Source organism: Elgaria multicarinata, chromosome 9, assembly GCF_023053635.1.
Source record: "Elgaria multicarinata webbii isolate HBS135686 ecotype San Diego chromosome 9, rElgMul1.1.pri, whole genome shotgun sequence".
In the NCBI taxonomy this organism is placed as follows: Eukaryota; Metazoa; Chordata; class Lepidosauria; order Squamata; family Anguidae; genus Elgaria; species Elgaria multicarinata.
In genome coordinates, this window is record NC_086179.1 from 66,789,941 (window position 1) to 66,810,565 (window position 20,625).

The following is a 20,625-nucleotide window of genomic DNA, read 5'->3' on the forward strand; positions in this document are numbered from 1 at the left end:
CAGGCAGAGGCCAAAATAAATCAACAAAAGCAGTCATGTATTCCTCACCTCAGTGGCTGCACAGAGTTTACTGACAAGATCATTGCTAGAGAAAACGAATGCTATTTGAGCTATTAAGTGCAAATTTACTAGAGAAGTAGAATCTAAGGTGGAGATATGAAGATAGAGGCTGGTTCCATTTTCAGTGAATCCTAATGAATTCTATGAAACAAAGTAAATGGAGGACAATCTGCAATACATTTTAGACCAACCTTCCTCAACCTAGTGCCCTCCAGATATGTTAGACTACAGCTCTCAGCATCCCTTAGCCAGCAGTAGTCCAGCAACAGGTTGTGGAAGGCTGGTTTAGACAGAAAAAACCTCTGCTACCTACTCCAGACATTGAAATCACTAAGGGAGATTCATCCTGCCAATATTGTTCCTGAGTGCCTGCCGTTCATTCTTATGGAGAAAGTAAGTCCTTAGCTAGACCTAAAGTTTATCCCGGGATCATCCCAGGATTGTCCCTACCTGCTCCCGGGATCTCCTGTGTGTCATTTACATGAACAGGGATGACCTCAGGATGATCCCAGGATAAACCTTAGGTCTAGCTAAGGCCTAAGTTGCTTCACTTGTCCTAACAGAGCTGCCAGCAGGATGTTCTGGGCCTGGTATGCTATTGATATTCAACTCCCAGTTAGACAGCATATCTCTCTGGCTACATGAAAGGACTCCTTGACCTCTACTCCAACCAGAGCTCAGGGTCAAACATAATTGTATGAAAGTTCCAGTGGAAGCAAAATCTGTACACCTTCCCAGAGAACTCTGTACAGAAAGAGCATGCTATGGGAATGGGCTGGGGCCCTGGGAAACCACTGACAGTTTCCTTCTGCCATCAATGCCCCCAATAGTATATCTGCCCAATCTCCATGCCCTCCTCAGTACCACAATGGGAGAGGGGAGGGGAGGCTAAATTCCCCATTCCTGAAGGGCTGTTCAGATTTGAGTGCCAGTGTTGTGGTGCAATGGATGGAGTGTTGTATTTATTCTAGGACACTCTAGTTGCAATACTGGGTGACTTTGTGCCTGCCTCTCAACCTAACTCATCTCAAGCAGTTCTTGTGAGGACAAAATGGTGGTGGTGGTGGTGGGGGACCATGTGCACCATCCTTAGCCCCACAGAGGAGAGCCAGAATGAAAATATGGATTAATGGATTTGCGGGGAGGAGGTGTATTTAAAGCTTCCACCTTCCCAAAATAGTTTAGTTTCAGAAGGACCTTTACCAATTCTCAGTTAAGGGAAATGTGGAGAGTAGGACCAGATTTGGAAAAGGAAGCCTGGTCCAGCCTCTTGTTTTGCCAGAAGCAGCTGTCTCAGTGATGGATAGGAAAGTGAGACATGGTGATGAAGATGTAGAGGAATGTGGAAAGTTAAGAGCCTGGAACTATTTGTCTCTTTTGCTTACCTGCCTACTTTCATGTTGCTTTCTGAGCATAGCTTGACTGCTTGCTGTGATCTTTTTTCAGGGTCTAGCCTTGGCTCATTTTGTGTGGATTTCACCTTTACAAGTAGTGCTTCTGATGGGGCTTCTCTGGGAGATGTTGCAGGCCTCAGCATTTTGTGGACTTGGTTTCCTAATTCTTGTCGCTCTTTTCCAATCATGGCTAGGACGAATGATGATGAAATACAGGTGACAAAGCAATTACGGGTATTTTTTTTTTAAAAAATATTGAGGTTGTACAAAGCTTGATGATTAAGGGTTCTGGATAAACACATGCAACAACCTGCTGCTAACAGGACTGCCACCACCTTTCTATCAATGCATTCAATTCAGCTTGGTGGAATTGGGGGGAAAGTGCTAAATGTAAATCTACTTAAGCATAAAAATGTTTTTTCTTTAAAAGCATCAAGAATGTCCCAAAATTTGAGGAGGAACTGTTTATTCCTGTCAAAGCTACAAACTCTTGGGTTTAGGATTTATCCTATTTCTAGAGAAACTATAAAGGTTAGCTTTCTAGCTTATATTGGAAGATGATTAGAATTTAGGTTTATCACTGTATACAGGTAAGAAAAGCTCTTTATATATGACTAGAAGCCTACATCCAAATCATTATCGTGTTAGTTATTAGTGATGGATGGACCCCACCCCACTTCAATTTCTAATTGTACTTTGCCAATGGAGCTATTTTCCTAAAATATCAGAAAATAGCAATGGTTATTACTAAGCCAATTCAGACCTGTAATGCTCCCAATGATATAAAGAGTGCATAGGTATCTGGTCCTTCTTCCAAATCCCCATGAACTCAACCAACTCCTTATCTGCTCTGATGTTAAAATGTAGCTGTTTTACGTCATAACTCTATTCTAATTTTTAAGGTGAGCATTCATATTCTAAACCAAAGAACAATAAAACTTGGTGAAATCTCCCATTCAAACCAGCATGTGAAGTTTAATTTGTGCACTCCTTTGGTTCTTCATAGCCTCTTGAGGTTACTATACTACTGTGACAATGGGCTTCTCTTCATGAGTCTGTTAATCCACTGCATTTACTTTAGGTTTCATCACAGGATTGAGATCTGAGCACTACATGAGGAGCGTATCTTTTCCAGCTTTTCTGCTACATAACTTCTAGGAGGCACTGCAGTATAGTGGAATAACAAAAATACACAAGTGGAAACAGTGTGTTCTTTCACTGTCAGAAATTATACCTAATTTCCCCTACTCTAAAAAAAAAATTGCTGAAAGTATTGTTTACAAAAATAAGAGAAACTGGGGTGGAGGCATAACATTGTCTAAAGACCCCATAAGCAATTGTGAGTAAGCACTGACAAGCACACAATAAATGCCTCGGGTAGAAAAGCTCAACAGTAGAAATCACTACTTCCAGAATTCAAGATAGAGCAACTCTATGCCTTCTGGGCTTCTGAGCCAGCAGTCTTCAGCACTCCAAACATCAGCTAATCCTGACTGCTTTTCCTACAGAAGCTGGTCTATGAACAATTTAATTTATTCAGCAACTGTGCCATCACACTGGCTCCGTCAAGCACTATCAGGGCATTCACTGCCACAAGTACTCTTTAGTTTATTGCAATTATGGGAAACAGGGGCCTTAGCTAGACCAAAGGTTTATCCCGGGATCGTCCTGGGGTCATCCCTGCCTGCTCCCGGGATATCCTGTGTGTCATTTACATGAACAGGGATGACCCTGGGATGATCCCGAGATAAACCTTAGGTCTAGCTAAGGCCTTGGGCTAAGCCAATGCCTCCACCCCAACATCACACAGCTTCCTTGACTCTTCCGCCTACATCCACGCAAGTCTGTAGCAGGAAAACCTACATGTGTAGGCTTCCATGTAAGTTTGAATCTTGCACAGTTGGGGTTCCAGCATGTTGGAGAGCCTACACACAGAGAGGTCTATATAAGGGAGACATCCTGCAGACATCCATGTTCAACATGAGGACATCAGAATGTGGCTGGGAAGCCACATGATGTCAGGGGCAGGTGTTGTGGTCCTGTTTCTTAATTGAGTGAGGCAGACTTTACATTATTAGGGTGCAAGCCTATGGTGATGCCTGTAACCCTCTAAACTTGGCAGTTAATGGGCATCTAATGCAGAGCGGAGAAGTGGTGGAAACCTCTTCCCACTCTGCATTTCAGCTAGATAGACTTTGTCACCCATCTATGTGGGATGCAACCGAGCAGGAGGGGAGAAGGTGGGGAATACCTCCAGATACTTTGCATCCCAGCTTCTCAAGTCTCCTCTTCTCCCTGCCCTATGGCACATTCTGTTTACCCTTCTCTGAGGTTGCCCTCTCAGTTATCTCTGTATGTGTCTGTGTGTGCATTCCTGGATCCTCGTTAGAGCGCTGTCTTGGACCTTGGATCCAGGAGTCTAAATTATCCTATACCCCGCCCCCCAACTCTGTATAAGGACCATAGGATTGCTCCCTCCATGCATTATTAAGTCAGAACAAAGAATAGAACCTAATTGGGAAGCTTTGCCATAGCCAAAGCTTGAGAGATCTATCTTGTTGCTGTGCCCTATTCCTGGTTTATCACATGTAGCTGCCTATTTCCACTTGGAGTTTTTAAGTATACATTAATTGAAAGTCAATTTAAGGATCCATATAATACATGAGTACGGTAAGGGCACTTCCTGATGTGGGGTTTTGCAGGTCAAATACATACTTGAGGCTGCAAATGTACATTTACCAGGGATTAAGCCTCATTGACTAAATTTGAACTTCTAAATAAACCTGCATAGACTTGTCGTATTGAAACCCATGGGGACTGAAAATGCTTTATCTCTGGGTCATGTTTTAGGAGTTTTGTACAGTGGCTGCTCTGGGGAAATGGAGCTTCAGAAAAGTGAAAATTTTGGAGCCAAGGGATCATTTGAACTGTACCATAGTCAGTTGTGCTAGTGTAAGTGTTTTAGGATCATGGTACCAGTTTGTAATAATTAGTGTAACATTCTATCCTCTTTAAGAATTTGAATAGACCATTCTTATTGGTCATATAACATTTGCAGTGTTTTAATAGTGTTTCTATGGGACTGGGACTGAATACAGAACACAACTGGGGTTATCTGTTTTACAGAGATCAGAGAGCAGGAAAGATCAACGAGAGACTTGTGATCACCTCAGAAATGATTGAGAATATACCGTCAGTCAAGGCTTACTGTTGGGAGAATGCAATGGAAAATATGATTGAAAGTCTGCGACAGTAAGTATATGTACTTGCCATCCAAGATTTTGCACATAATCTTTATGCCTGTGAGTTTATTTGGTATCTTCTGATTTGGTAACTACTTTGATCAAGCCAATTTTTATCCCCTCCAAATGGGATCAAAAAGTTTGGATTGGAATAAAATAAATGATTGCATCCCTATCTTTCCTATAATAAAATATATTGGATGATTTTTGGTTGTCCCCCACCCAGCTGCCTTTCTCTTTTTGTTTCTGTTTTAATAATAAATAAAGATACTGGGCCATTTTGGATGACAATTAATTGATCTAGCCTAGTATGTATAGCTGGTGTGCTGACACTGGCTATATATCTAAGAATGGCCCATCTGAATATGGTCTACATAGACAGGTCTCAATTACATAGTACATTTTTATCTGGGGATCAACCACACAATTGAAGCGTATTTGGTCAAACCATTCATACGTCGATGCCCAGGAACAGTGTGCAGGCTGCAAGTGATGGGCCAGAACTGCACTTAAAACTATTGTTTGAAATGACACATTTACACATTTTAATGGGAGAAATATATCTTTAGATAGAGCCAAGCTAGTGAGTTAATGTAACCCTGTTTCCTACCCCCATTTTTGGTGGCTATCAGGCTGTTTGGAGGATTGGAATACAGGACTCTAGAAAGCATGTGACAAGTAAGATTACTCTTTTTAAAAAAGTTTACAATTTTGTCTATGCCATCTGGTAGAAAAAGAAAAATATTTCAAATTCCAAGATGACAGTCTTGCACAGAAATGAATAATTGGTTCAGATTCTTATGCCATCAGCTTAGTTTTACCTTCTAGCTAAAGAGCTAAAAATTATTTAATATCTTAGATGCCAGCACAGAATGTTTAGATAGTGGGTAATCATGTGATGAGGTAGGTCTTTCAGCTTTTCCATCTGGAATCAAAATTTATTTATTTGTGATATTTATATACTGCTAAGTATAACAAAATCTCTCACCAGTATATAAATATTTGCAGCTTAGGGAATGTTAAGAATGTTTTATTATTCATTTCCTTAAATATTGTATGGTTACTATATGTTTTCCTTAATAAATACTTTCCTGTTTGATATACAGAACTGATTGTAGTACTGGGTGTGTCATTATATTTTGTTTTTGAGAACGATATCCTGTAGGCTTAGTGCTTGCCACACAGTATACAAATGTGAAATAAGAATAGCAGTATTCAATATTGCAACATTTCAATGAGAATTTTGCAGGGAATGTACATGTCTAGAAACTGGAAATTTTACTATGTTGGAGTCAGCCTGCCCCAAATTGAAGGAAGTTCAGCCTAGACCCAAGCTTCTGTATTGCTTGAAAGTGTAATTTGAGGTATAAAATTCAAGAATGTGGTAGGAAATGAGTAAAAAGAAATATCATATCCATATTGACTAATCAGCCAACAGTCTTATACTTATAGGATGCTTCATATGATTTAATGAACAAAAAAGGCAATGAGGCATTTATTGATCTTGATCAAATTTAGATTTTCTCAGATTTGGGGAGTCCTTGAGTATAGAATTGTAACTTTTAAACCACAAGTTATAGCCATTTTTTAAATTATCATTCATTAATTCTATGAGAAAGTATAGACCTCCAACTTAATCATCAACTCATATCAGAGCTGTTTTCTCTAACTTTTTTAACAACGCTACTGTTGCTTTAGGAGTATCTTATTTATTTTACTTATTTTGATTTTCTCATTTCTATAATGCCCAATAGCCGAAGTTCTCTGGGTGGTTCACAAAAATTAAGATAAGCATCCCAAATTCAATGCATGTTTTGCTGGAAGCCGAACATCCCCTTCGTTTCAGGTACTTCCAGAGAAATGTGTAATTTCTGACAAGGAACTATTAATCTGGAATACAACCTTTTATTTATTTATTTACAATATTTATATACCATTCCCCATTGAAAATTTCGGAGCGGTATGCAAGATAAAATGAAAATAAAAACAGAATAAAACACTTAAAACAGATCTTAAAAGAAGCAAATACAGTGACTCCTGGCTGGACATTAAGGAAAGGCTTCCTGGAATAATGATGTTTTCAGGAGGCGCCGAAAGGAGTACAAAGTTGGCGCCTGTCTGACCTCCAGAGGCAGGGAATTCCACAGGAGGGGCGCCACCACGCTGAAGGCTCTTCCCCTGGTGGATTCCAATCGGAGGATGGATCTATGTGGAACCACCAGGAGCAGGCCCTCGGATGAGCTCAGTGACCGGGCAGGTTGGTAAGGGAGAAGGTGCTCTCTCAGGTATCCTGGTCCCAAGTTGTTTAGGGCTTTGTACACAAGTACAAGAACCTTAAACCTGGCCCGGTAGCGAATAGGCAGCCAGTGCCGTTCCCTCAGCAGAGGAGTTACATGCTGGAAAGGGGCAGTTCCTGGCTGGACATTAAGGAAAGGCTTCCTGGAATAATGATGTTTTCAGGAGGCACCGAAAGGAGTACAAAGTTGGCGCCTGCCTGACCTCCAGAGGCAGGGAATTCCACAGGAGGGGAGCAAATAGGCAGCCAGTGCAATTCCCTCAGCAGAGGAGTTACATGCTGGAAAGGGGCAGTTCCTGGCTGGACATTAAGGAAAGGCTTCCTGGAATAATGATGTTTTCAGGAGGCACCGAAAGGAGTACAAAGTTGGTGCCTGCCTGACCTCCAGAGGCAGGGAATTCCACAGGAGGGGAGCCACCACACTGAAGGCTCTTCCCCTGGTGGACTCCAATCGGAGGATGGATCTAGGTGGAACCACCAGGAGCAGACACTTTGCATATATAGGTTGAAATCTACATAACATTTCAACCCATTAAAACTCATTAAAAGTCACCCTACCTTGACTTTGCCTGAATTGTAAATTTGAGTTTACAAAGAGTTGTCTCCACCACCACCCCAGTTCCAGCTGTCAATACTGAATTTGATTTGTTGTCTTATTGCTCAGGCACTTAGTTCTGCAAGTCTCTTCTATAACTTTTCTCTTTAGTGTGGGACATCTCATCAAACTCATGCCAAGGAATTTAAAGGCCATCAAGCTGCCTGGAAAAAGAGTTCCCCTTCCCATACAATCTTGATGATGTATATTCATTGAATGATTAACCTGTAGCTATAGTGTTCCACTAGGGTAAACGGTGATCCAAAGCTCAATTCTCTCCTATGACTTTATTACACTGCTTTATGGAAACTTCTTTCAGTCTGGAGTAATGCTGATAAGGAACTTTACAATTTCCCAAAGTGTTGCAGATAACGTTTGCATTTTGATGAAACAGTTTTGCAGACAGAGCTATTCACTTTTTCTTTTTGTGCCCTTTCCTCGTTAATGTGTCCCTAAGGACATTTTTGTTTGTTTTTTGCTTTTTAAAATTCAGCTCTGAATGGGTTTTTTTTGCCTCCTTCCTTTGCCCTCCCTTTATTCAGTTTGGTATGGTTTCTGTATTTGTGCACCTTGCTGACCTCTCTGTAGAAGCAACCCAAGGAGGTAACTAATAAAAAGTCCTAACTTGATTTATTTGGACAATAGTTAGTCTGACGTCGGTAGGTCTAGGGTCTCTTCAAAACCACATGAGAGAGAAAGTGTAATCACTTGCAAGAAAAAGAAACAGAAGAAAAGGGAACTTGTCCAGCTTTCATCCTAGTCACTTCGTATGAAGCTTAAGGTTTTGGTTCTCCTTAACCACAAGCGTATCCATATTTTTGGGAAAAAAGATCATACTGAGCCTATCTGCAAACGCTTTGGCCTATGACATTTTCGGTTGTCCCTTGCAGTTTGATAACAAAATACATGCAATAATGATGCTGTCATAGTTTTGTCACCCAGATGTGAATATGGTTGCTATAGTTTCAGGGGTCTTCCTGGGCTAGTATCCAACTGAGACCCAGTGCTAGTGGTAATGACATTGTGCTAGTGTAAACCTTTGCTTCCACAATGTAACTAGCGCTTGCAAGGGTTGTTAGCACAACATCATTAGCATTAGTGCTGGGGTACAGTTGGAGACTATCCCTAGTCTCAGAATGAACATCTCTCTTGTAAGAGAAAACACATTTTTATTAAAATGTTGAGTTGTGCAAAATGTGGACTAGTGGATAGAGTTTTGGAATTGGGTTCAAATTCCCACTCAGCTCTGAAGCTCACTAGATGATCCTAGACCTGACAAAGGGTATATCTACACCATGCCTTATCCTGGGAATCGCCCCGGGATTGTCCTTGTGCGTCCACATGATGCACAGGGGATCCTGGGAGCAGGGAGGGGTGATCCCTCCATTTCCCTGGGATAACTGGGATGGCTTTATTCCTGACTTTTCCCACGGTCTCAGAATCGTCCCAAGGCTGCTGGAGGTGTGGGCAGCTGTCCTGGTTTAGTCCTGGCTCCTTGTGAGAAAACGCGAGGAGCCAGGAACCAGGCACAGGGCATGGAGCTCTTCAAGCATTCCGTGCCTATTGAGGGTGGGGAGGGGAGCGGGGTCGGCTGGTTTGTTTCACTTACTTTTTCGCTGGAGTGCAGGTGCGCTCCAGCTCCTGTTCTTTCTTAAAAAATGGTGGGTGTGACATCCTCCTTCCTCCAGGGACATCATGTGGGCTGAGGGGGAGGATCTCGTGAGCAGAATACCGCGAGATCCTTTCCCCTCCCTCCCGGAATGCCGGGAGGTCTAGACATCCCCGATATCTCTCAGCATAACCTACCTTCACAGGGTTGTTTTGAGAATAAAATTGAAGGGGCGGAGAACCTTCTCACTGAATATTCATATCATCCCGAGCCACATTCTGAGCTATCCTTATTTTTCAGACATTTCCTTGCAACTCTCATTGCTTCTCATTTTAGGATGACACCAGATATAATGTCTTTTTGCCTTTCGTTTTGACAGGACTGAACTGAAGCTGACCCGAAAAGCTGCTTATGTGAGATATTTCAATAGCTCAGCATTCTTCTTCTCTGGGTTCTTTGTGGTGTTTTTGGCTGTGCTTCCATATGCAATAATCCATGGAATTAAACTCAGAAAAATATTTACCACCATCTCATATTGCATTGTTCTTCGAATGACAGTCACTAGACAGTTTCCTTGGGCTGTGCAGACATGGTATGACTCTCTTGGAGCAATAAACAAAATACAGGTATAACACATAAATCTAGTTCACTACAGGAATATTAACTAATCCTTTGTAGTATATTATGTTGCCAATTTATCTCTCCAAGTATCTTACAGTATTTTATTGCACTTCATTAACTGCTATTTGTGGAACCAGTTTTGATGTACTTCTCTACTGTTGTTCTGGAGGAAATGTCAGTTGTCTGAGGTCATTGCTGTCACTTCAGCTGCAGTGATTCAACCATTTACTATACAACCTGTTGAGATTAAATGGGATTTACTTATGTGCAAGTGTTTCAAGAATTGCAGCTAGTATCTGATACACATTGCTGGGGGCAAGAAGCAATTTTCAGTTAACACTGCTGACTTGTGGGATAAAGCTCAATCAACAAAATGTGAACAATCCAGCTACAGTTTAATCTGTGTAGATATCAGTGATTTCAGTTGGGAAGACAACTACACTGCTTAACTTTGAGCTGGGTTGTATCCATAGTAAACTTCCCAATCTTTGCGTCTCCTGCAACACTTGGATGTGACCATTTTCTTTATGTATAAAGAAATTTCAGAATGAGAGCCCATAACTATTTAACAATGAAGATAGATTGGCTGACTTCCTCGGAGGGACAGAGGAAGAAGTCCACTCTGGAAGTCCACTCTTGAGTGCCCCCTCTCAGCCCCCCACATAAACCTCCAAGGCCCTTGCCTATCCACCATTGGATGTCAGTAGAGGAAAAAATAGGGTGGATTGAGAAGCATGTCAGATGGATCAAAGAACGCTTTGGATCCACAGGATGCAAAGCCCTCTCAGTCCCTAGATATGGCCCTGACATGGGGGGAATTGTACACCAACCCTAGAGCAGGTATACATAATTTCTCTTCCATTGGCTCTAACAGAATGGAAATCATTGAGAAGGAAAACAAAAAGGGGAGGAGGAGGAGACGCAGCAGCAGCTTCTACTTCCCTTCACCTGTTTGGAATATACTGTATGAAAAACATACATATCAGGAAGTCATTTTCTAGCCTAGCCACATCTCCCAGATTTGTAAGCTGTAAACTTGGGATACAAGTTTCATGATACGGGAGCTTCTATATAAACAACAAGAATTCAGTCACAAGAAGGGAGCTGATTTAGGGCATGTCCACACCATGCCTATATCCTGGGATCCTCCCAGGATCCTCCCTGTGCATCCAAATGACACAGAGGGGATCCCGGGAGCAGGGAGGGATGATCCCTCCATTTGCTTGGGATAATCCTTAGGTGTAGAAAGGGCCAATGTCAACTGCACATTTGCATTGACACTGAGGCCGGATCTACACTACTGCTTTAAAGCACTTTATAACAGTTATAAAGCGCTTTAACTGCTTTAAAGTGCTATAAAACTGTTATAAAGCGCTTTAAAGCAATAGTGTAGATCTGGCCTGAGTTACATGTAATTATGCTGAGGTTCAAAAGCATAGGTTTAAATTGTTGATTGGTGGTCTTTTAATACAAAGAGATTTAGAATGGATAGTGTTAATGAACCAACTACAAAGGATGATTTATGTCTGATTCATATGTGCACTTATGAGGCATTTACTGTTAACTTTTACACCTCAGTTTCATGATGACAGCTTTTGTCTGAAACTGCTTCCAGATGAAGGGTAACATCCAAATGTGCCCCAGTGCTAGTGCTAATGAAATAGTGCTGGTGTAAACCAATATCTGCACAACATAACTAGTCCTCACTAAGGAAATGGGGGAAAAGAGAAGATTTGATGCTGAAATTGGAGAATAAACAAGCATAAAAAACATTAATGGGCAGAATTTATTATATGTATTTGTGCTTTAAAAACTGTCATTATTAAATTTGCAGGATTTCTTGTTAAAAGAAGAATATAAAACATTGGAATATAATTTAACAACTACTGGACTTGAATTGGATAAAGTTACAGCCTTCTGGGATGAGGTAATACTGTAATTTCTATCAATTTTGCTGAATTCTTGGATTTTCTTTTAAAATAATTGCTCATTATTAAATGTGCATGTTGATAGTTTTTTGTGCCTTTAACAGCTACATGACAAACTGATATTCAACATGTGAAAGTTGCCATGCTGGTTAAAACTTCACCCAATAAATTGCTATATCTCATACAACTTTTAAAGGCACATATATTCATCCAGAAACTAACATGGCAGTCCTAATGTGGGGGGGGGGCATTGTGTTAAATTTACCAATAGTAGTAGGAAAGAATGGTTGTAAGAAGAATCCCAGAATATGTTATTTCCCACATTTAATCATCTTATGGTGGAATTTTAAATCATGACTTCTTATCAAATTGTGCACTTGGGTCAAAAGCAACAAACTTGCTATAGACATGCAATGATAATGCCTAAGAAATTCCTGATGTGCCCCCCCCCCCCATGTACTCTTGGGTTGAAATAAATGAGTATCAATGTATATCCTTTTCACTTATAAATAAATATTCTCTACACTGAGAGAATGGGCCTCTATGAAACTATGAAAGTATTCCATAGAAAGTATGGAATACTTTCTATTGTAAAGTAGCAATAGAATTAGATGACAATTAAAATTGAATATACTTAATCAAAAACAAACAAAACATATTCACAAAGTTATATGAAATCCCAAAATAATAGTTATACATGCATGTAGTTGCCGGTGTGGTGAAGTGGCTAAAGTGTTGGACTGGGAGTCCAGGTTCTAGTCCCCACTCGGCCATGGAAACCAACTGGGTGACTTTGGGCCAATCACAGACTCTCAGCCCAACCTACCTCACAGGGTTGTTGTTGTGAGGATAAAATGGAGAGGAGGATTATGTATGCTGCCTTGGGTTCCTTGGAGGAAAAAAGGCATGATATAAATACAATAATAATGTTCGATAGAAAATTTTATTTTATTTATTTATTACATTTCTATACCGCCCAATAGCCGGAGCTCTGGATAGCTCCGGCTATTATCCTAGCTCAGTAACCTAGGATACTGGATTGAAGGTAAATTTAGTCACAGCTAAGTTCTGAATCCATTTTTAGTACATTGGACATTACTGCCATGGGGAAAGTATCTTTAACTAGGGGCAACATTGTGATGTTGGGCCATGAGTGATGCTGTGGTATTTTTATTATTATTATTATTATTATTATTATTATTATTATTATTATTATTATTATTTATTTATATAGCACCATCAATGTACATGGTGCTGTACAGAGTAAAACAGTAAATAGCGAGACCCTGCCGCATAGGCTTACATTCTAATAAAACCATGATAAAACAATAAGGAGGGGAAGAGAAAGCAAACAGGCACAGGGTAGGGTAAACAGGCACTGGGTAGGGTAAAACTAACAGTATAAAGTCAGAACAAAATCAAGTTTTAAAAGCTTTAGGAAAAAGAAAAGTTTTTAGCTGAGCTTTAAAAGCTGCGGTTGAGCTTGTAGTTCGCAAATGTTCTGGAAGAGCGTTCCAGGCATAAGGGACAGCAGAAGAAAATGGACGAAGCCGAGCAAGGGAAGTAGAGACCCTTGGGCAGGCAAGAAACATGGCATCAGAGGAGCGAAGAGCACGAGCGGGGCAATAGTGTGAGATGGGAGAGGAGAGATAGGAAGGAGCTAGACAGTGAAAAGCTTTGTAGGTCAACAGGAGAAGTTTATATTGGATTCTGAAGTGAATTGGAAGCCAATGAAGAGATTTCAGAAGTGGAGTTACATGGTCAGAGCGGCGAGCCAAGAAGATGATCTTAGCAGCAGAGTGGTGAACAGAAAGCAACGGCCTGATGTGAGAAGAAGGAAGGCCAGTGAGAAGAAGGTTGCAGTAGTCCAACCGAGAAATAACCAATGCATGAACAAGAGTCTTGGCAGAAGAGACAGACAAAAATTATCGAATCCTGGCAATATTATACAGGAAAAAATGACAGGATTTAGCTACTGCCTCAATATGAGGAATAAAGGAGAGCGAGGAATCAAATATAAAGCCAAGACTACGAGCTTCCTTGACTGGAGTAAGCGTAACATCATTGACAGTAAGAGAGAATGAGAGATGAGGAGAAGGTTTAGGAGGAAAAACAAGCAATTCAGTCTTTGCCATATTAAGTTTCAAATGACGATGAAGCAGCCAAGCTGAGATATCTGAAAGACATGCCGAGATACGATCGTGAACATCAGGAGAAAGATCCGGAGATGAAAGATATAATTGTGTATCATCGGCATACAGATGATATTGGAGGCCATGAGATTGAATAAGATTACCCAAGGGCAACATGTATAAAGAAAACAACAACGGACCAAGCACCGAGCCTTGCGGAACCCCTACTGAAAGGGGAAAGAAGAAGACGAGCTGCCATTAGCCAACACCCTGAAAGAGCGACCCGCTAGATAGGAGGCAAACCAGTTATAGACAGAGCCACAAAATCCAAGGTCATGAAGGGAATCTAAATGAAGATCATGATCAACCATGTCAAAGGCTGCAGTTAGATCAAGGAGAATAAGAACGGAGTAATGGCCTTTAGACTTGGCAGTAAGAAGATCATTGGTAATCTTAGTAAGGGCTGTTTCAGTGGAATGCAAAGGATGGAATCCAGATTGAAAAGGATCCAGAGCAGAGTTACTAGAAAGAAAATCAAGACAACGAGAGTAGACCACACGCTCCAGGATCTTTGAAACAAACGGCAACAAAGAGACAGGTCAGTAGTTAGACAGAGATAGCCTATCAAGAATAGGTTTCTTGAGAATAGGAGAGACTGTAGCATGTTTAAAAGCAGAAGGAAATGAACCAGAGGACAGAGAAAAATTAATAATATGAATCAAGGAAGGGAGGATAGCAGGGATAAGCTTAATAAAGACGCGAGAAGGAATCGGATCACGAGAACAAGTGGAAGGCTTCGAAGAGCGCAGTATTGTAGACAGTTCATCAGCTGAGACCGAAGGAAACGCAGAGAAATTTGCAGGAGGAACTGACAGATGAGGAACAGGAACTGGAAGAGGAGCAGAGCTGGCCAGATCAGAGCGAATAGTTTGGATTTTAGCATTGAAAAAAGAGGCAAAGTTATTAGCAGACAGAGAGGCGGGGAGAGATGGTGGATTAGGCTTCAGAAGAGAATTGAAGGACACAAAGAGCCGCTGAGGATGCCTAGCATTTGACTGGATCAACGTTGAGTAATACTGCTGTTTGGCCAATGAAATGGCAGAAGAGAAAGAGGAGAGTACAAATTTGTAATGGACAAAGTCCGCCCTTTCCCTGGTCCTGCGCCAAAGGCGTTCAGCTGCCCAGGAACAAGAGCGAAGGTAGCGGAGGAAAGAGGTGAGCCACGGTTGGGGTTGAGAAGGGCGAACTATCCGAGTTGTAGATGGAGCAAGATTATCAAGAGTTGAAGATAAGGAGGAATTAAAGAAGGAGACAGCTGAGTCAAGGAGACAGCCGAAAAGACAGAAGGAAGAGAGGAGGCTAGAGACAGAGAAAAAGCCTCATAATTGATAGATTGCAAGTCACGACAAGAGCGAGAAGTGGGATGTGAAGGAGGAGGATTATGAGTAATATTGAAAGAAACTAGGTGATGATCTGACAACGGAAAGTGAGCAGTAGAAAAGTCCAAAACAGAGCAATTCCGAGTGAGAACAAGATCCAGACAGTGTCCAAGGGAATGTGTGGGTACATCGGACCAAAGCTTAAGATCATAAGAGGAAGATAATGAGTGAAATCGTAGAGCTGCAGCGTCTTGAGGGTCATCCATTTTGTAAAGACTACGCCTCTGAATTTGTTTGGGTGTATTAATGATCTCAGATGGCCTAAAGATTAGTGCATACCCCCAGTTCCTAATTAATTTGAATGTATTTTAGCTATTATTTGTGTGGTGGCAGTATATTTGACAACTCATAGAAGACAATGTACTAGAGGCGTGGGGTGGGTCCGTGTGTGTGTGTGTGTCCCACTGGTGCTGTCTTAAGCAGTTTGTTTCACCTTGCTGCATGCTGGGCTGCCCCTGGGTAAAATTTATATAAGTTGCAATTATGCATAAAATAATGTCATAGCAGCATGTCCAATCCCTAATTTCCATTTCTTGGTATGCAGATGTTGCAAAAGCCACATTTTGTTATTTGTCACATATGCTAAGGATTTTTGTCCTGTTTTGTAGATTAGGATTTGTCAATCTCCTCCCCCTTCCCCCTCCCGGATCCATTTTTTTTTAAAAAAAACCACCCACTTAGTATGATCAATGTATACATCTGCCAAGTTTCATACTTTCAGCCCAAATTGCACAATTATAGGTTTAACTTTTCTGCTATTATTCGCTGGGTTCTGCAAAAAGGGGAAAAAAGTGTTAAAAATAGAGTCTTGTATTTTATTTAATTTTGCTTTTTCCAAGAAGCTCAAGTAACTTCATGGTTCTCCCCACCACAATCTATCTTTTACCTTCACTATAACCCTGCCCTGGGCTCTTCACTCCTAATCCAACTTCCTAAACACACCACAGTAGACAAATATTGATAGTTATTGATATGTAGGTACATTTTCTAATTATGGAAATGTCTAATTACATAGGTAGGTAGAGAAAAGGGCAATGGAGCAACAATTGGGATCAGCTGCAGCTATCTCATCTCTCTCTTGATCCATGCATTCTAATGTAAATGTTCATTCCCTGGGTTGAACCCTGACAATCCTAGTAACAGATGATGATGATATACTTTGGGCATGTCTTCACCAGCCCTATATCCCAGGATCGTTGCTACGCATCCAAATGCCACACAGGGGATCCTGGGAGCATGCAGGGATGATCTCCCCATTTTCCTGGGATAACCCTTAGATGTAGAAAGGGCCCCTGTCTTCTCTTAGCTTGAGAGTTTAAAAAACTTTGAAGAACTAGGGCAAGTTAACTGGCTATACAATATATCTGCACTTTAAGCATGAACCAAAGGCCTAGTTTGAAGTAGATTCTGCTTGAAAGGGCAGTCTGGTTGACCTTAACAATAGTTCTGTGCTGAAATACTGCTTAAGTGCAGTTAATCTGGGAGGGAAGATTTAGGCCTTAGCTAGACCTAGGGTTTATCCTGGGATCGTCCCGGGGTCATCCCTGTTCATGTAAATGACACACAGAATATCCTGGGAGCACGCAGGGACGACCCCAGGACAATCCCGGGATAAACCTTTGGTCTAGCTAAGGCCTTAGTCCAAGGATGGAAAGGGACACACATTTCCAAGGTTGGCTCCTGATGTGCTTGTGTTTGTTTGTATGTGTATGCATATTTGTAAGAGAGGTACAAAGATGTTGCTTGGTGTGCATACAGTAAATGTTACATTGGCTCTATAACATACTGGTTATAAATTAGGTTCCAAAATACCAGCATTTTAAATAAAAAAAACCATAACATATGCAAGTATTTTAATGTGATAATGATATGGATACATAACATGAAAACTAATGTCAGCATAATGGATATGTGTTATATAGGCCTACTTATTGTATGCATAGACCTACTTGTTGCTTCTATGTCATTTTGCTTGTTGATTTTTTTATTTTTTGTTTTTTGCAGGGAACTGGGGAGCTTTTTGCAAAATCAAAACTGGAAAATGGCGACAGAAAAATATCCACCACTACTGGTGGCCTCTTCTTCAGTAATTTCCCACTTCATTTTACTCCTGTCCTTAAGGACATCAGCTTCAAAATTGAAAAGGGACAGCTGCTAGCAGTTGCTGGATCTACTGGAGCAGGCAAGGTACTGATGCAGATTGCAAAAACTACAATACACTGTTATTCAGCAAAATGTATGTATGCATATATATTATATATATCAGTTAACTGGATCCATCAAAAGCCTGCTATGGATAGAAGGGCTGGTTCCATCAATGGGAAGGTTTTGATCCAGCAGAGCTATTCTGCTGGCTAAATGAGGAGGAGGTGATCATCACTGATTCCCCCCTTCCCCTGCAGTTTTCTGTGTCTCTCAAAAATGTTCTCTGGAGAGTTGGGGACCCTCCAAAAGGATGGGGGAAGTGGCATTGAAGGCTGCAGAGGGGAAGGGGAATTGGTAAAAATATTCTCTTCCACTCTTCCCACCAGCGGGAATGTTTGAAGTGGAATTCCATTTAGGAAAGCTCCTGCTGGCAGGATTAAAATTCTGGCTCCAACCAAATCTCTTTTTTTTTTTTTACTTGCAGAAACTAAGGCCAGAATTTGATATGGTGGCACACATGCTTGCCTCTCATAGCAGCCTTTCTTTCACTGTTAATATCTAACAGTTCAAAGTTCATGACATGATTGCATTGTGAGATTCAGTAACCCCTCAAGTGGCAGCTAATGAAATGGTGTGAGGTGGAAAAACACCAGTGTGATGCCTCTACATGTATTGTATTACTATATGTTTGGGGGAAAAGAGGCGGAGAAGGAGACACCAAATTGTGACATTAGATTACGTATTTCTAGCAATAACATGGCTTGCTGGTGCATGTTCTAAATGTTTAACGTGAGAGCATAACACTAGCCACATTACAAAAATGATGAGGTTGTGATAGAGGATGAAACTGAAGGAGAAAACCCTAAAAATTAGTATTTCTTAAGGACATTGGCCACAATTCAGAGATCTGCATGGCTAACTTTGTACATTCAGACAGGCTGAACTCAGCAGATACTCCCATAACTGCTTTGCATATGGTTGCATGTATGAAAATATGTTCTCTGGATTGGAATCCATTTTTTACTTTTTACCGTTGCAAATAGACATATATGGATCTGCCTTTACTGTGGCCATAGCTAGACCTAAGGTTTATCCCAGGATCATCCCAGGTTCATCCCTGCCTGAGTGCTGGATGCCCTGTGTGGCACTTAGATGAACAGGTTTGACCCCAGGACAATCCTGGGATAAACCTTAGGTCTAGCTACGGCCTAAGTCTAGCCAATGATGTCTACTCTGTTTGGCAGCATTTTTCCAAGGCATTGAGCAGATGTTTGTCCCAGCACTGCTAGGTTGGATCCTTTTAATTGGAGATTGCAGAGACAAAAGCCAGGATCTTCTGCATGAAAAGCATGTGCTCTATCCCTGAGTTGTGGCCAATTCCCACCTTTTAATAGTTACATTCCAAGTATTAGAATCATGCAGGCATAATCATAGCCATAATTTTTCATTACTTAATTTGTATCAAATTGCCAAATCTTTTTACATACCAAGTTCAATGAGTGTGTGTGTGTGTGTGTGTATGTGTGTGTATCTATCTATTTGTCTTTACAATCTGGCCATAAGATACTTAAATTGCCCCTCACTAACAACAGTCAGCTTGTGGACACTGCTACTTAAGAGAAGGTTTGAAAATAAGGTTTGGCAATGTTTCCAAAAATGTGCAGTTGAAACAAAGCCAGAAATTGTTCATTCTTTCAAAAATGCCTAATGGAATCTGAAGCCTGAGTAGTAGTTTCTCATTTGTCAAGACTGAGATATGGGATTCAATCTGCCTTCTGCTAGGTTTTGGGATGTTACGTCCACCATCAAGGCCTCTGTGTATGATGCTGACCAAAGGCTACAATTTCTAGCAGTCTGTATATGATTAATATAATTTATACACCAGCTCTGACTCCTGTGCTCCTTCATAACCTACCAGGCCAAGGATCTGCACCAGCTCCTAAGGGCACAAGTTCTGTCAGTAAATACCCATGTAGAGATTTAAAAAGAATGTTCCCTGAACATTGTACTTACTCTAAAGCAGAGGTGCAGAACAATATCTGGGAGGGGGAGGGCAGATTGCCCTCCATAGGCCAGATGACATTATCACCATTCCATCCTCCATTTTAGCTTTTCACAGCACTGAGAAAGGGACTCAGCCAGTTCCTCTCATCACTTCTCAGTCCCGGGTTTCACGTGGTATCTCGTTTCCCTGTGGGTGCATTGTACGAAGCGACAAAGTGGCCACTCTTCCTGGTGCCACCTGAGTCTGTGGCTTCATCTGGCATCCTCCTATGAAGCAACTCACGCAGTCCTGGGAAGAACAGCTGTTCTTCGCAGTGCTAGATGAATCTCCACCAGCCCACATCCCCATTGTTCGATTGGAGATGGGGCTTCCTCCAGGGGGTAGAATTGGAGGCAAAGCCCTTGGAGGAAACCATGGCTCCACAGGCTGGATTGGAGAACCCTGCAGGCCAGATTAGGCTGACAGGACAGGGGGTTTGCACCTTGCTCTGAAGGCCTTTTCAGTCTGGTAATAAGGAAATGGTCACAATTGGAGCTCCCTTCATAAATGAGACTCCATGCATTCAAAGAACTTCAAAGAAAGGAAGATGTGGAAGCTAATTGCATTTACTTTTGACAACATGGAACCTTGTGGCAATTAGTAGATATCAAAAATTGAGAAATAACATTATTTCCTTGTATTTGTTAACTTTTTGATGTGTATGAATTACCACAAGGGCCATTTCTACACCTGCCTTTTCCCGCAGGATTGTCCCGGGATCATCCCTGTGCATGCAAATGACACACAGGGCATCCTGGGAGCAGGCAGGGATGATCCCTCCGTTTTCCTTGGATAATCCTTGGGTGTAGAAAGGGCCAAGGTTACTAGTACTCACTAATGGACTTAGTAAAGTTGACAAGTGGGATCTGATGTTTTAATCAATAGCTTCCTGAAAGGTGAATAAGGCAGTATGAATCACTACCGATGCTTCTATATTTTTTCACAGAGAGAAATATCAGGAAACGTAAGAGCAAACAAAATTCTTAATATGATCAGTTTAAAAAGCAATCAATTGTACTGTCCAAAGTTACACAGATAGCCATATCTCTGAGTTTATAATTAATTTACCTCTCATGTTTTGCTAAACTTGCCAGATGTCAGAGCTCCAAATAGACAAGTT

At 41.2% G+C, this 20,625-nt stretch overlaps 1 protein-coding gene across 1 annotated transcript in view; it reads left to right on the plus strand.

The window, feature by feature from the left end:
- The window catches only part of CFTR (CF transmembrane conductance regulator), a 108,130-nt gene that overhangs the window by 39,401 nt on the left and 48,104 nt on the right, over positions 1 to 20,625 (plus strand). The window contains exons 6-10 of the mRNA XM_063134054.1: positions 1,507 to 1,670; positions 4,581 to 4,706; positions 9,576 to 9,822; positions 11,652 to 11,744; positions 17,321 to 17,503. Of these exons, the coding sequence (XP_062990124.1) occupies positions 1,507 to 1,670; positions 4,581 to 4,706; positions 9,576 to 9,822; positions 11,652 to 11,744; positions 17,321 to 17,503 (813 nt within the window). The remainder of the gene's footprint in view (positions 1 to 1,506; positions 1,671 to 4,580; positions 4,707 to 9,575; positions 9,823 to 11,651; positions 11,745 to 17,320; positions 17,504 to 20,625) is intronic.